Source organism: Macaca thibetana, chromosome 16 (genome assembly GCF_024542745.1).
Source record: "Macaca thibetana thibetana isolate TM-01 chromosome 16, ASM2454274v1, whole genome shotgun sequence".
NCBI lineage: Eukaryota > Metazoa > Chordata > Mammalia > Primates > Cercopithecidae > Macaca > Macaca thibetana.
Window position 1 is genome coordinate 49,908,769 of NC_065593.1, and position 16,758 is coordinate 49,925,526.

Below are 16,758 nucleotides of genomic sequence, written 5' to 3' on the forward strand. Positions count from 1 at the left end.
GTGTGAGCCACTGCTGCAGGCCCCTCAAAAATCCTTCACTGCCATCTGGGAAATAATCACAACAGCTCTACAAATACATAATGACTACAAGGAATGGGGCCCCACTGGAGTTGTTCAACGCAAAACTTGCACACTGCAAATGGCAATCTCCCAGGCCTGCCTCCCTCCACGAGTGGGTCTGAGTGGGCCTGAGAGGCGAACATTCAGGAAGGAGGAAGAGGCTCGGTGGCACCTCCCTCCCCAGGAGTTCCGCTGATTCCATCCTGGGGAAGCAGAGTGGACCAGGGCCCAGATGAGCCCTGGGGAGATTGCGGGGGTGGGAGAGGTTGCAAGGGGCAAGTGGGAAGAAGCCTGTTAACGTTTTAGGGCCACCAAGCCTTTCTGTGCCCCAAGCTAAGTGCCTGTACGCTTTACCGCACCTCACAAGGCTTGGTCTCCAGCGGTTGAGGCTGAAAGCACCGGGGTGGGGTGGAAAGGGTTCTGTCCAGGGAGACCAGATCCGCAGAGCCGAGTTCGGGCTAGGAGGTCCCTTTCTCGGTGGGAGACTGAGGCCGCCTTGGCGGGGCGGGACAAGACTCCTCCGAGGTCGGGAGAGGGGACCCCGCAGCAGCCCCTTGGCTTCCCTTCTCCCTTGCCTCCCCTCCGGGGCTCCGGTTCAGAGGCGCTCTGGGCGCCTGCCACGGCTTCCAAACTGCGCCGCTTCCTTCTTCGGCAGAAAAGGACTTTCAGATGTAGCGGCGGCAGCGGCGGCGGCGACTCAGGACAGCGCCCCCTCCCCCTAACGGCCGCCTCTCCCTCTCCCCCTCGCCCGCCCCGGCTCCCCCACCTCTGGGAAGGCGCTGGGGGTGTGGCCAGGGACCGGTATAAAGTCCGGGGGAGCCGGTCCCGGGCAGCCGCTCAGCCCTCTGCCCCCTCGCCGCCCGCCGCCTGCCTGGGCCGGGCCGAGGATGCGGCGCAGCGCCTCGGCGGCCAGGCTTGCTCCCCTCTGGTCCGCCTGCTAACTTCCCCCGCTCCGTCCGCGTTCGCCTGCCGGGCCGCCCCGTCTCCCCGCGCCCTCCAGGTCGGGTCCTCCAGGCGCGCCGGGCGCTGCCGCCGTGTGCCCTCCGCCGCCCGCCCGCGCGCCCGCGCTCCCCGCCTGCGCCCCGCGCCCTGCGCCAGCGCCCAGTCCTCGCGCGGTCATGCTGCCCCTCTGCCTCGTGGCCGCCCTGCTGCTGGCCGCCGGGCCCGGGCCGAGCCTGGGCGACGAAGCCATCCACTGCCCGCCCTGCTCCGAGGAGAAGCTGGCGCGCTGCCGCCCCCCCGTGGGCTGCGAGGAGCTGGTGCGAGAGCCCGGCTGCGGCTGTTGCGCCACTTGTGCCCTGGGCTTGGGGATGCCCTGCGGGGTGTACACCCCCCGCTGCGGCTCGGGCCTGCGCTGCTACCCGCCCCGGGGGGTGGAGAAGCCCCTGCACACACTGATGCACGGGCAAGGCGTGTGCATGGAGCTGGCGGAGATCGAGGCCATCCAGGAAAGCCTGCAGCCCTCTGGTAAGGTACCCCTGGCCTCCCAGTTCCCTCCTGAGTGCACTCCCTTCCCAGCGGCTTCTTCCCCATTCCAGCCACCCTGGAAGGCCCTTAAAAATCCCCCGTGAGTTGAAGAGAAGGCAGGTACGTGGCAGGGCCCGACTGGCATGGGACAGGCTCACCAAGGAAACTGCTACCGAGTCCCTAGCAGCCTGTTGCCATCACCAAGGGAGACTGTCCCATCGCTCCATCTGAAACCTCCAAGGGCTGTCTATTTGATAAGGGGGTCCCAGTGGGAGGCCTGGCTGCTGGTGCAAGAGTGGCAGATTAAGGTCCAGTTAAGTCAGCTGTCCAGGGCCAGAGAACTGGAGGATGGTGGTGGGGTGTGTGTTGGGGAGGATGGGGGAGGGGGGAAAGCTTTCTGTTCCTGATCCAGGCCGAGGGTGAAATCCCAGTGGTCTGGGGAGCTAGAGCCTGAACTTTTTTTTTTTTACATGGTCCAGTGGTGGAGTGGGACATACAAATTAGAGGGACTTTGGCGGTGAGGAGCATTAGACTTGCCCTTCCCCAAAGCCCGGAACCAGGTCACCTTGTTGTTTGAGAGGCAGTGGGAAGACAGGGGTCCCTCTGCCAGTCCTGGGCACCTCTGCCTGCCCTGGTATACAGGCCCCCTGTTCTTCTCTCCAGGCAGGTATGATTTGAGGTGGCAGAAAAGTCTTGGCTCCCAGCCCAGAGCTGCTGAAACCTCATGTGTGTGGGTTAGGGAATAGAGAAGTGGATGGGGGGCCAGGGGAGAAAAACAGAGAGAGACAGAGAGAGAGAGAGAGAGAGAGACAGAGAGAGAGAGAGAGAGAGAGAGAGAGAGAGAGAGAGAGAGAGAGAGAGAGAGAGACTCTGAGAAGGCCCTTGCCCTAACCTCATTGTTACACTTTCTTTTTTTGTTTCTCAGTGAACCTTTCTCAGTTTCTTCTTAGACTCTCAGTGTCTTTTCCTTCTTTCTCTTGCTCTTTTGTTCTTCCTGATTTGTCTCTCAGCCTCTAGTTTCACTAGTCATGCTCTCCAGTTCTGTTTTCCTCAGTGTCTTCTGCTCATCATGCCTTTCTTTCTCCACTTTATTCCGTGTTTCTGTTTCAGTTGCTTTGCTTCTCTTCCTCTCTTTCTGTTGCTGTTTCTCTGTGTCTCTGTCACTGTTTCTGTCTTTCTCCGTTACTTTGGGAATCTCTCTGTCTGCCTTTCTGTATCTAGGCCTCTGTTTCTCATTCCATCTCTGGCTCTGTTTTGCTCTCCTGTGCCTCTGTCTGTCTCTGTCTCTTTTCCTGGTGCTTGAAGCTTCCATTGTTGCAGTCCGGATACTGGGACTCCAGCCCCAAGCTTCCTGTCCTGGGTCCCAAACCCTCTACTTCCTCAATCCTCTGCAGCTTGTCGGCCGAGGAGAGCAGGATGCAGGGAAAACAGGAAGGAGGTGGACTCCAGGGGTCTGGGCCTCGGGCCTCTCTGCCCTTCCTGCCCTTGGGTAGGGAGAGATGGGTCAGCAGAAAACATTCTCGGAGAAATGCCAGCCTGGCACCCGGCATATCTGAGAAGGGGGGTCCTGGGGGAGAAAGTCGCTAATCTTGGGGCAGAGATGCCGGAGGCAGTGGTAGAGGAGGGGTACTGAGACTGGGAGCAAGGCTGAGCCCTTGGGTTCTCAGGGTACAACAGGGTCACGTTCCCTTTGAATCTCCATCCTCCACCAGCCAGAGGGTATCTGACACCAGATAAGGATGGCTGCTAGCCTCCTCCTCTCTCAGCACTTTGAATGCAAGACAGAAGAGCCCTCAAAGGGCTGCATAGGAATACCTCATCCTCTGGTTGGGTTGGAATACTCCATCCTGTAGTGGAGGAAAATAAGATCCTCTAGGGGTTTGGGGAGGGCATGGCATGAAAAGTCCTTGGTTGTCCTCTGGATGTAATGCAAACTGGCCTCCAGGAGTCTCCAGGAGTGTCTAGGGTCTGAGTGTGGAGGTTCATGCTTGTAATCCCAGTACTTTGGGAAAATTACTTGAGGCCAGGAGTTCGAGACCATCCTGAGCAATATAGCCAGACCCCCATCTCTACAAAAAAAAAAAAAAAAAAAAAAAAAATTGCCAACTGCAGTGGCTCATGCCTGTAGTCCCAGCTACTTGGGAGTCTGAGATGGGAAGCTCAAGGTTACAATGAGCTATGATCACATGATTGCATTCCAGCCTGGGCGACTCTATTTCTCTATTTCGTTAAAAAAAAAAAAAAAAAAGGGGTAGACTGGGCGCAGTGGCTCACGCCTGTAATCTCAGTACTTTGGGAGGCTGAGGAGGGTGAATCACCTGAGGTCAGGAATTTGAGGCCTGGTCAACATGGTAAAACCCTGTCTCAACTAAAAATACAAAAATTTGCTGGGCATGGTGGTGCCCGCCTGTGGTCCCAGCTACTCGGGAGGCTGAGGCAGGAGAATCACTTGAACCTGGGAGGTGGAAGTTGCAATGAACCAAGATTGCGCCACTGTGCTTTCACCTGGGTGACAGAGCGAGACTCCGTCTAAAAAACAAACAAACAAACAAACAAACAAACAAACAGTGTCTTGGAATGGGGCGGCTTTAAGTCCCCTTTGGATGACACAGCCAAGGTCTGTAATGCCCCTCCTCCTTTCCTCCTTGCCTTGTCTTCCAGCCATGCAATGGATGCAGGTATCTGGAGAGACAGGGAAAGCCTGGAGGTACCTACTGAACAAGCTATGCCCGTGCCCTCCCACACCTCCTAGTCATCATAGAAGTAATTCCTTGCTGTGACCTGGGCTACATGGCACCATGTAAATGGCACTCTCTAGAGTTCTGCTGCAGCCCTGCAGGGTCTGTGGGTGAGATAAGCTGACCAAGCCCCTACCCACCCATCTTTTTAGCCTTACACAGTCAGTAGGCCACTGTCTGCTTTAGGTCCCAAGGATTGGGCCCACTGGCCTGCGAATAGCTTGATCGAGGCTACCCGTCTATTCTTTCTGCCTTTTCTTTTTGAGGCTGAGTGTCAGCAGGTGGCTGGGGGAGGGTGGCCACTTGGCATGCCTCCTTCTTTGGCTGCTATGGTCCAGCTGCCTCTTGTTTGCCCCAGGCGCAGATCTCCCCTTTCCATCTCCAGCCACCCCCACCCGCCCCCCTGTCTCAGCTTTCCATGAGCTGGCCAGGTTGTGGCTTAACACCACTGAGGCCATCAGAGATGAGGCGGGGTATGTGCATCAAAAGTCCACAACTCTCCATCTTGGTACTGATCCTCGACTCATGGAATCTGGGGGAGTGGACAGCGGAAAGATCAGCGTTTGGACGGGGAGTTCCTAAGCTGGACTCTCAGTCCCTTTGGGACAGGGTTAGGGAACAGGCAGGCTGGGTTAATTTTTAGTCAATGCAGCAAATACTGACTGCCCCCCTACTTCAGTACTGGGAATCCAGTTATGTCATGGGAACAAGGTCATTCCCAGAAATTCTGTGCCTTTTGGGGAGGGGGAGGGAGGAGCATGGCCGCTTCCCGTTTTTAATTTAGTGCTGGCAAAGCCAGCAGTATTGGTGCCTCGGGTACCAGGAGTCTTTCCACTTAAAGACAGAGTGCTGCAGAGCTAAGTCTCTCCTCCTCCCCTTCCACCAAGTCTACTTCAGTTTCCTAATTTGCAAAGTGGGGAGGGCAACAGGACCTGCCTCACAGCGTTGGGGTGTCTGGCATGGGGTAAGAGCTCAAGAATTGAAGTGACGATGAAGATGGTGATGAAGAAGAAGCCGATGCTAGGACTTAGGGAAACAGTAGGACAAGGGAGCAAATTTGGGGCAACATTCAGAGGCGTTGAGAGCGGTGGGGTGGACTTTGGTGCATTTTGCTGCTGTCACCATGGGAAGAACAGGCCAAGTTGTTTTATCTGACTTTTTATTCTGAGGCTGGCAGCATGACACAGCTGTTGGGGGGATACCCCTTGAGCCAGACCTCAGAGAAAGGGCCTGGTACCCAGCACCAGTGGTCTTGGCTTCTCCAGCCAGAGTCTAGGGGAAGAGGGAAAAGACCTTTCTAGCAGGACAGGTGGGTGACCCTCTGGATCGCAGCTGAAATTTCTGGTCGGGATGGATGGGCCCACTCAGTACATAGCCTAGGTGTCTCTCAGGGGCCGGGGGTGGTGTTGGGGAGAAATCGTGAGGGTAAAATCAGGCAACAGGAAAGAGGAAATCCTCTGACTTTTGCCACAAACTTTGCAGCTGGTGGTGCCACAGCTGTGTGGCCTCTTCCCTCTGACACCTCCCTTCCTCTCTGACACCTTCCCTTCCTCTGCTGCTGGAGCAAAGACCGAGGTTTCCCCTATAGCCAGATGTCAGCTGGCTTAGCTCCAAGCTGGGGGCTATAGGAGGACCAAGCCTGCTTGGAAGTCCCATCTCCCAAATAAGCTTTTTGGAGGTCAGACTTTTCAGGGGAATAGGTCTGACTCCACTCCTGCTCAGAGGGGAACCCACAGGCACTGAAATTTCTCCAGAGGGCACTACCAGGATGAGTGGCACCAGGTGGCTGGAAAATAGCAAGTATTTAGCCAGTTTTGGAGATGAGAAGGTTAACTCAGCAATCAAGAGACTCAATGCTGTAACCCTTACCCCCACAAAAACCTAGTGCTTAGGGGTGGATCCTGGGGTGGCTCTTCAGTCTGCCAGTTAAGCAGGGTTGGGCAAGGAAAAGTTACAGATTACATGGAAAGTCAACAAACCACGGTGCAGAGAAGCTGTTGAAGTCAGCATGCCCTGCCCTGGCTCTGTGTCTCTGACCAGGGCAGGGTCAGAGTGCCCAAGTGCATGTGGGTAAGGCACATGTGGATGAGTATGTGTCTGGACACGTGATTGTTTGTATACATTTGCGATTCTTGAGCCCCAGCCTGTCTGTGTGTGAGTAGGCAAATACAGATTTACCCTGTGTCCCCATGAGACTAGGGAGGGAGCTACTCTCCCTATCTGGTGGGTTCTACTCTGTGTAGATAAGAACTGGGGATAAGTAGGATGGCTAATGGGGACTCTAACAAGGGAGAAGCCAGGCAGGCTGCTGGCTCAGCTTTTCCCAGGTAACCCCTGATGTGACATGGGGCCACACTAACCCAAGAGCATGAGCCATGCCTCTGGGCTCACCCTGTGCTCCATGCAGCCCTAGGCTTCAATGAGCATACCTAATCCTCCTTGATGGTAAACATCCCAAATATCCATTAACAATCCTCTGAGGGTTAGTTGTTTGTGAACTTTGACTCATACAAACTCAGCATTGTGGCTCACACCTGTAATCCTAGCACTTTGGGAAGTCTAGGTAGGAGGATCACTTGAGGCCAGGAGTTTGAGACCAGCCTGGGGCAACATAGTGAGACCCTGTCTCTTAAAAAAAGAGAGCGAGAAGAAGAAACTCAACATGGAAAGCATAGTTGTGGTCATGCTTCTATTCCATATCTCTTGAGATTTTTGAGGCTGCTGCTACCCTAATGCTCCACACCTCCAGGATGGGAGCTCGCTCCTGAAAACTCTTCCCCGCTCCTTGAACTCCTGAAAACCCTTCCTTACTCCTTGAACCAAAGAATATTCTGCCCATTTACTGAGAGGAATGAATCACTGTACAAAATAGTGCTTGCTTTTTTAAAAAATTGAGACAGGGTCTCACTTGTTGCACAGGCTGAAGTGCAGTGGCTTGATCACTGCTCACTGCAGCCTCGACCTCCTGGGCTCAGGTGATCCTCCCACCTCAGCCTCCCAGGTAGGTGGGATTACACGTGTGTATCACCACACCAGGCTAATTTTTTGTGGAGATAGGGTTTCATTATGTTTCCTAGGCTGGTCTTGAACTCCTGGGCTCAGCGATCCACCTATCTCGGCCTTCCAAAGTGTTGGGATTACAGGCATGAGCCACCCCGGCTGGCCCCTAGTACTTTCTTTTATGGTCATTACAAGAAAGCAAACTCAGGAAAAACAAAGGCTTTCCAGGTTGGAAGGGTGCCCCCTGGTGTTAGTGTCCTGGGCTGTGGCAAACAAGTCTACGTGATCTCCTCCAGTCGTACCTAAGTAACATGGTGGGGCCTTTGTTCATATCTCAGCTCAGCCTCTGTCCTTCTGACATTTGGTTCTGATTCTTTAGTTCTCGAATTTTTTGTTTGTTTGTTTGTTTTTGTTTTAAGAGACAGGGTCTCGCTGTGTTACCCAGGCTGGAGTGCAGTGGCGCAATCATAGCTCACTGTAGCCTTGATGTACTGGGGTCAAGCAATCCTCCCACTTCAGTCTTCTAAGTAGTTAGGACCACAGGCATGTGCTACCACGTCTGGCTATTTTTTTTTTTTTTTTTTTTTTGGTAGAGACAGGGTCTTGCTATGTTGCCCACGTTAGTCTTGAACTCCTGGCCTCAAGTGATCCTCCCACCTTGGCCTCTCAAAGCACTGGGATTACAGGTGTGAGCACCCAGCCTGGTTCTAATTCTTTGAGGTCTTCCATTTCCTCTTTCTCTCCACTCCCCAGCTCCAGCTTACACCCCTGAAACACTGTGACTCCATCCTCAAGCCTTATGGCTTTGTGCAAGGTGGAGGCATGGAGGGAGGTGATCACTGGGCCAGCTTAGGTTTCTTTGGCTGGAGGAATTCCTTGGGAGGGTCTCCAAGGAATGGCCTAGATCCCAGATCTTTCTCTGGTTCCTAACCGAGGGCTCAGGATCCATCTTCTTATGGGCTCCTTGGCACAATCCTCATCTTCTGAAGTTTATGCTTCTTCTTTTGCTGCCTACCTTGGCCGGGGGGTCTTGCTATAGTGTCTTCTCTTTGGTTGACTCTTAGGAACTTGATGTAGGACTGGAGTCCCCTCTGGACTGTCCTTGGGATTTTAAATGTGCAAAAGGATGGATTATATCTGTCTCCTCTGTTTATTTCTTTCCTTTTATTCCTCTTTCTAAGCCAGCCCTCCACCGTGACAAAAATCTTCTTCCATCCTTAGTGAATTTTATTAATAACCTTTGGTGTGGAAGGTTATTGACAAAGACTTTCTGGTTAGATTCCTCCTTGCCTTGTTTGCTTTTATCCACATATTTCTCCCTACACCCCCCAAACTAGGAGAATGAAAAGAGAACCAACCCCCAAACTTTGGCTAGGCAGAAAAATACCATTTGACCCAGAGGCAGCTCTGGGATCGCTGCCACGCATGGAGGAACCTGCTAACTCCTCAGGAAAAAAAAATCCTGACGCAAACCAGATGTAACCTCCTGTCCGGCTGCCAACATCTGGAATGCTGGCAGGGGCTTTGCACTCAGGCCGGCAGAGAGCTGCCAAGCCTGAGCATTTCAGAGGTGGCTCTGATCTGTAGAGAGGTCTTTCAGCCTCTTTCTCCAGCTCGCCCTGTAATCTGGTTTTGACTGCCTGGAGGGAGGAGCAGTGGTTACAGTTCTGGGACTCGAGCATGGGGTTTTTCTTTTTTTAAAAAATGTATTTTGTTTTATTTTTAAAGAGACGGGGTCTTGCTCTGTCACCCAGGCTGGAGTGCAGTGGTGTGATCATAGCTCACTGTTAACCTGGAATTCCTGGGTTCAAGTGATGCTCCCGCCTCAGCCTCCTGAGTAGCTAGGACTACAGGCACATGCCACCATACCCAGTTAATTAAAAAATTTTTTGTAAAGATGGGGCCTTGCCATGTTGCCTAGGCTGGTCGCAAACTCCTGGCCTTAAGTAATCTTCCCTTCTCAGCCTCCCAAAGTGTTGGGATTACAGGCATGAGCCACAATGCCCTGTTTAGATGAAGTTTTTCTTGAGCTCAGATAGAGCCTTCAGGAGATCCCACAGAGGGGTTGAAGGTCCAGCCTCATCACTCCTGTCTCCAGATCCCAGGTGCCCTGGTTCTGGGCAACCCCTATGGACTTTGGATGGAGTCTGAAGTCTAAGAAGGGAAACTTCCAGGTGGGGGACTGAAGGAATGTGTGAGGCTGTTCTTGTGGTCCTGGGACCACACAGGTTGTATTACACACACACACATACACACAAACACACACACACTCACTCTTCCTCATGCAGGCGGATACACTAACTCCCACTCTCTCCCACCCAGCCAATGGGGAAAGCCTTTTGGGCTAGAGTTCTCATTGCTCATGGAAACTCTGATTCTGGTCATTTGGAAGAGGGTGAGCAGAGCCCACAGCCCTGGGGATCCCCTGGCTGGCTCAGCCAGCCACTGAAAAAATCAGGAAAGGCGACAAGGAGAACGATCAGATGGAGAGGGGGATGGCGGGAGGAGCTGAATGGAAAGGGGACAGGATCCAGCAGGGGGCCCCCCTGCCTGCCTCAGACCTCCCTGCAGGGCCCAGGGGACCCTCCTGCCATCTGGGCAGCTGCAGCTGGTGACTCATCTGAGCACTGGCCTGGGTGGGGTGAGGGACAAGTCAAGGACTTCAAGAGGAATATTCTGAGAGATCCAGGGGAGAGGGGAGGAGGTAGGGGGCTGCTTTTGTTTCTTCCTGCTCCCCAGGTCCCCTGCTCTTCTCCAGCTCCAAGCCGGAGAATCCCCAGGAAGGAGAACGTGGGTGGGAGGCTGGGTTGGTGTGATGCTCTGACCTCTTCTGGTGCTGACCTCTCCTTATCGTGACCTGAATGCAGACAAGGATGAGGGCGACCACCCCAACAACAGCTTCAGCCCCTGCAGTGCCCATGACCGCAGGTGCCTGCAGAAACACTTCGCCAAAATTCGAGACCGGAGCACCAGTGGGGGCAAGATGAAGGTCAATGGGGCACCCCGGGAGGATGCCCGGCCTGTGGTAAGGACCTCTGATGCACAAATGTGCATGTGCATAGACACACACACACACACACGCCCCTCGCCCCCAAGCAGGCACACACACATACACCATCATCACCAGATCTGTGGTGTGTTCATTCAGCACACATTCTAGGGTGACTACCGTGTGCAAGGTACAACTAGTGTGAGTCATCAGGACCCAGAGAAAGCACTCATTCCCTTCCTTGGGATTCCTTTCCTGCCCATCAGTTATATCCATCGGGACAGCTTAAGTGATTATTAAATACTGAAAAATACTGAAAATATTATTCAGTATTATTAAATACTGAAAAACTTTTATACCGGTTGGTAAAAAGCAGTTGCCCAAAGTGCCCTGGGGTTTCTTGACCTTTTTTGGATTCCCCACCCCAGACCTTCTCAGTAACCAAAGGATAAATGCTGGCCATAGCAGGGGGCCTGAGGACCCTGCTTCAGGGTCTGGCTAATGTCCCTTCTGAAGGTCTTACAAGTTGTCAGTTGTAAGTTTTATCTGTCCCTTCTGCATAGAAATCACCCCCTCCCTGGCTTTCTGCATAGGTTCCCACAGCCCCTTTCCCCACAGTGTCCCCTCACTTCCTACCCCTCCTTTGAAGAAGCTCTTTGGCTCGAGACCCTTTCCTTCATGTGTCTGCCCTCCCCACTGTGTCCTCTGGACCCAGGCCCCTCTCTTCACCTCACTGGGTCCTGCCCAGCCCCCGGGGCTCGGGCCTCCTTTTGGGGCCTTTAGTTCCCACTTAGCTCTGACCCCAGGCCTGGGCCTCCTGCCTCTCTTCCTTCTGCTGAGCAATTTTGTTCTCCCCTCCTCCAGCCCCAGGGCTCCTGCCAGAGCGAGCTGCACCGGGCCCTGGAGCGGCTGGCCGCTTCACAGAGCCGCACCCACGAGGACCTCTACATCATTCCCATCCCCAACTGCGACCGCAACGGCAACTTCCACCCCAAGCAGGTGGGTCTCTGTCTCCCGCCGGCTTGCCCCTGGCCTCAGCTCTGGGGCATTCCCAGCCTCTCCGCAGGATGGTCCAGGATGGAGATCTCAGGAAGGGGGAACTCCTCAACCCCAACCCAACCCGTTGGAGCCTCCCTAAACCCTACATCAGCGTCAAAACGTCACTCATTTTGGAGATGAGGAAACGGTGATCCAGAGAGGAGTAAAAGCGCCCGGGCTAGTCCAGAGTCATAGAGCAAGTTAACAGCAGATCTTGCCTCCCTATCCAGGGCACTTTCCCTCAGCCCTGGATTTCACCATCTCTGGTACAGACCTAGCAACCCTGACAACCTCTGGCTCCCAACACTCTCTCATTCACTCTACTCTATTCCTATGAGTCATTCCTCCTGCCACTGAGTGAGGTTTCATCTGGGAATGGAGGGCCAAAGTCATGAGGAGTCAGGGAGGAAACTCAGCCTCCCCCTCCCTGCAGGGCGAGCAGCAAAACCACCTGGAGTACAGCAAGGGTGGAGGTCAAGCCAGACTGGATGGTTGGAGACAGGCACTTTGGGTAGAAGCAGAGGAAGGAGTGGGCAGGAGAGAAGACACAAAGGCAGCAACTTCCCTATTCCTTCTTGCCCTTGGAAGCTGGGGTCCTCTGACAAGCCTCCAGGAGGCTGGGATGGTCAGCAGGGTTGGCCTCTTTCAGCCCATCTCTGGCCGTCAGAATGGGTGGCCCGTCTGGGCAGGGCCTGGTGTGCCTCCTGCTGGGTGTGGCCTGGGGAACCCTAGCCTGGAGCTCTTTGTGGGTGTAGACAGACCCATTGCCCTGCTCCATGAGCTATAGATAAATCCACAATTTGAGCTGCCACTCGGCCAGTGGAGGCCTAGATATAAGGACAAAGGCTGCCCTGGGTCTGTGCATCCCAGGATGGCATGAAAAGGGTATGAGTGAAGGGCCAGAGAGGGCACCCCAAAACCAATGCCTAGCCTATTTCTAACCTTTATCCTAACACGGATTTTATCTTCATCCCAATTTAAAAAACTTTTTCTTGGCCGAGTGTGGTAGCTCACGCTTGTAATCCCAGCACTTTGGGAGGCCGAGGAGGGCGGATCAGGAGGTCAGGAGATAGAGACCATCCTGGCTAACACGGTGAAACCCCGTCTCTACTGAAAATACAAAAAATTAGCCGGGCATGGTGGCGGGTGCCTGTAGTCCCAGCTACTCGGGAGGCTGAGGCAGGAGAATGATGTGAACCTGGGAGGCGGAGCTTGCAGTGAGCCGAGATCACACCACTGCACTCCAAGCTGGGTGGCAGAGCGAGACTCTGTCTCAAAAAAACAAAAACAAAAACAAAAAAACAAAAACACCTTTTTCTCTTAATTTTAAAGAAACAATTAATAGCTTTATTTTTTAGAGTAGTTTTAGGTTTATAGAAAACAAGCAAGAGTACAGTTTCCATGTACTGTCCTCTACCTCAGTTTCCTCATTATTAACATCTTACATTATATTTGTTGCAATTGATGAACCAATATTGGTATATTATTATTAATTAGTGGTTTATATTAGGGTTCACTTTTTGTGTTGTATAATTCTATGCATTTTCTTCTCCCATTTTTTTTTTTTAGAGACAGGGTCTCACTCAGTCTCCCAGGCTGGAGTGCAGTGGTACCATCACAGCTCACTGCAACCTCCACATCCTGGGCTCTCGTGATCCTCCTACCTCAGCCTCCTGAGTAGCTGGGACCACAGGCACACAACTATGTCAGGCTAATTTTTTTTTGTTTTGTTTTGAGACAGAATTTGGCTCTTGTTGCCGAGGCTGGAGTGCAATGGCGGAATCTCTGCTCACTGCAACCTCCACCTCCCGGGTTCAAGCGATTCTCCTGCCTCAGCTCCTGAGTAGCTGGGATTACAGGTGCACGCCACCACGCCTGGCTAATTTTTTGTATTTTTAGGAGAGATGGGGTTTTGCCATGTTGGCCAGGCTAGTCTTGAACTCCGGACCTAAAGTGATCCACCCACCTTGGCCTTCCAAAGTGCTGGGATTACAGGCGTGAGCCACCATGCCTGCATGCCAGGCTAATTTTTTTTTTTTTTTTTTTTTTTTTTTTTTTTTTTTTTTGTAGATGGAGTCTCATGCTCTGTCCTCTAGGCTGGAATGCAGTGGCATGATCTTGTCTCACTGCAACCTCTGCCTCCCGGGTTCACTCCATTCTCCTGCCTCAGCCTCCTGAGTAGCTGGGACTACAGGCGTGCCACACTGCCTGGCTAATTTTTTGTATTTTTAGTAGAGACAGGGTTTCACCGTGTTAGCCAGGATGGTCTCGATCTCCTGACTTCGTGATCCGCCAGCCTCGGCCTCCCAAAGTGCTGGGACTACAGGCGTGAGCCACCGCGCCCAGCCTATGCCAGGGTAATTTTTTTAAAAAAAATTTGCATAGAGATGGAGGGGTCTCTCTTTGTTGCTCAGGCTGGTCTCAAACTCCAGAGCTCAAGCGATCCACTGCCTCTGACTCCCAAAGTGCTGGGATTACAGGCTTGAGCCACTAGGCCTGGCCTCTTCCTCTGATTTTTTTTTTTTTTTTTTTTTTTTTTTTTTGAGACGGAGTCTGGCTCTGTTGCCCAGGCTGGAGTGCAGTGGCCGGATCTCAGCTCACTGCAAGCCCTGCCTCCCGGGTTCACGCCATTCTCCTGCCTCAGCCTCCCGAGTAGCTGGGAGTACAGGCGCCCGCCACCTCGCCCGGCTAATTTTTTTTGTATTTTTTAGTAGAGACGGGGTTTCACCGTGTTAGCCAGGATGGTCTCGATCTCCTGACCTCGTGATCCGCCCGTCTCGGCCTCCCAAAGTGCTGGGATTACAGGCTTGAGCCACCGCGCCCGGCCTGATTTTTATCCCATTGAAAGTTCTGACACTTGAACTTTATCCCCAGACCAATTCTGATCCTTAAGCCATCCTTTACTCCAAGTTTAATTCTCACACTGAAATATACATTTGCGTTCCCTGAACCCCCTACTGTCTAGTTTTGACCCAAACTTTTGCTTAACTTTAATTATTCTGATCTTGACCTCTGTCTTTATCCCAATTGTGTTTCTAACCTGGGCTTTAACCCTCACCCAACTCATCCAACTCAAATTTTAGTCATATTTCCTAATTCAACTGCAACTCTTCTCCTGGTCCTACCTTAATCCCATCTTGAATCCTACTCATAACTATAATCCCTTTCTTAACATCCCAACCCAATCAGAATATGTACCCAAAACATCTCTGACCTGAACCCAGCCTTTCAAATCCAGCTGTGCCTTTAAACCTGAGGGCCTTCTTAAAGTCCTGCCTTCTAGAACTCTCTGGACCTTTCCTTCTTGACCGTGTTCTCCCTGCTTCAGTGAGCTCAGAAGACCCATGCTCAAAAGAGAGTCACCGCCCTCAGAGGCCATCTTGAAGCAGCAACCGTCTGACTTGGGGGCTGGACTGGGATTGGGGTGGGCCACTTGGGGTCTCTTTTCCTGCCTTGGAACTGACTCCTCATGCCCTTCTCTTGGCAGTGTCACCCAGCTCTGGATGGGCAGCGTGGCAAGTGCTGGTGTGTGGACCGGAAGACGGGGGTGAAGCTTCCGGGGGGCCTGGAGCCGAAGGGGGAGCTGGACTGCCACCAGCTGGCTGACAGCTTTCGAGAGTGAGGCCTGCCAGCAGGCCAGGGGCTCAGCGTCCCCTGCTACTCCCGTGCTCTGGAGGCTGCAGAGCTGACCCAGAGTGGAGTCTGAGTCTGAGTCCTGTCTCTGCCTGCAGCCCAGAAGTTTCCCTCAAGTGCACGTGTGCATGTGTGCGTGTGTGTGCGTGTGTGTGTGTTTGTGAGCATGGGTGTGCCCTTGGGGTAAGCCAGAGCCTGGGGTGTTCTCTTTGGTATTACACAGCCCAAGAGGACTGAGAGTGGCACTTTGCCCAAGAGGTCTGAGCCCTGGTGTGTTTCCAGATCGATCCTGGATTCACTCACTCATTCCTTCATTCATCCAGCCACCTAAAACCATTTACTGACCACATACTACATGCCAGCTCCAGTTTTCAGCCTTGGGAGGTTTTATTCTGACTTCCTCTGATTTTGGCATGTGGAGACACTCCTATAAGGAGAGCTCAAGCCTGTGGGAGAAGAAAAATCTCATTCCCAGGGTCAGAGGAGAAGACACATGTACCTTGACCATCGTCCCTCCTCTCAAGCTAGTCAGAGGGTGGGAGCCTAAGGAAGCATGGGGTAGCAGATGGTGTAATGGTCACGAGGTCTAGACCCACTCCCAAAGCTCGGACTTGCCAGGCTCCCTTTCTCTTCTTCCCCAGGTCCTTCCTTTAGGTCTGGTTGTTGCACCATCTGCTTGGTTGGCTGGCAGCTGAGAGCCCTGCTGTGGGGGAGGGAAGGGGTCAAACTTGAAGCACAGAGGGCTAGGGAGGTGGGGTGCATTTCTTTGAGCAGTCAGGGTGGGAAGAAAGAATGCAAGAGTGGACTGAATGTGCCTAATGGAGAAGACCCACGTGCTAGGGGATGAGGGGCTTCCTGGGTCCTGTTCCCTACCCCATTTGTGGTCACAGCCATGAAGTCACCAGGATGACCCTGTCCTTCCAGTGGCTCACTCCCTGTGGCTCTGCCTCCCTCTCCATATCCCCTTCCCCTACACCTCCCTCCCCACACCTCCCTACTGCCCTGGGCATCTTCCGGCTTGACTGGACAGAAGGAGACTTAGGAACTTACCAGTTGGCCATGATGTCTTGTCTTCTTTTTCTTTTTCTTTTTTTAACAAAACAGAACAAAACCAAAAAGTGTCCAGAGGATTGTGTTTGGTTGATTTATTCTCAGTTAGACACAGGGATGCACCAGGGGTGGAGAGAGGGGGACAGATTTTGGGAGGTGAGCATTGGGTGGTTCCTAGACCTGCCTGAATGGTAAGGGACTGCAGAAGGATGGCCAATCCACCTTCCTTTTCCCTGCAAGGGAAGTTTCCTAGGGAACTCCTTGGCTTCAAAGTCTGTGCTGTCTGTACTTAGACTCCGGGCAAACAATGGCTCCTGAAAGGGGGCGTGACCAAGGACAGCCCTGTGGGGGCAGAGCTGTGTCTGGGGTCAGCTGGCATGTGGGGCTGGGGCATTTCCTAGGGCATTGGGCGGACTGGGCTTGCATCTGGATTTGATTTAATAATTTGTTGGGGAGGGGCAGGGACACTGCCCTGCATTTGGGGAAATGGGGTAGATGCTTCAGCACATTCCACAGCTCTGACTGCCGAGATCTCTGACTCGGGCATTGTGCTGAGATTGGATTCTGAGGCTGGGAGGGGTTGACTTTGCTGTAGACTCGGTGCCAGCCACAGCTTCAGAGTTTGTGCTCACATGGTATGACTGGATTCTTGGCCATCCTCCAAATGCCCCTCCCTTGCCACACCTCTGTGCTCTGTGTGTGTGTGGGGGGGGGCAGGGGGTAGGGGGTCTGTGTGTGTGTGTGTGGCAGGGGGTAGGGGGTCTGTGTGTGTGTGTGTGTGTG

At 53.2% G+C, this 16,758-nt stretch overlaps 1 protein-coding gene across 1 annotated transcript; it reads left to right on the plus strand.

Moving 5' to 3' along the window:
- Positions 1 to 1,158: 1,158 nt before the first annotated feature.
- Positions 1,159 to 16,052, plus strand: IGFBP4 (insulin like growth factor binding protein 4). Its single transcript, XM_050762875.1, has 4 exons — positions 1,159 to 1,527; positions 10,133 to 10,290; positions 11,119 to 11,253; positions 14,780 to 16,052. Exons 1-4 carry the CDS (start codon positions 1,179 to 1,181, stop codon positions 14,912 to 14,914), a joined length of 777 nt encoding a protein of 258 aa, XP_050618832.1. The 5' UTR covers positions 1,159 to 1,178; the 3' UTR covers positions 14,915 to 16,052.
- Positions 16,053 to 16,758: the final 706 nt, after the last annotated feature.

Coding starts and splice junctions, on each gene's coding strand:
- IGFBP4 (XM_050762875.1), top strand. CDS start 1,179: ATGCTGCCCCTCTGCCTCGTGGCCGCCCTGCTGCTGGCCGCCGGGCCC. Junction 1,528..10,132: donor GGAAAGCCTGCAGCCCTCTG/GTAAGGTACCCC, acceptor ACCTGAATGCAG/ACAAGGATGAGGGCGACCAC. Junction 10,291..11,118: donor GGGAGGATGCCCGGCCTGTG/GTAAGGACCTCT, acceptor CCCCTCCTCCAG/CCCCAGGGCTCCTGCCAGAG.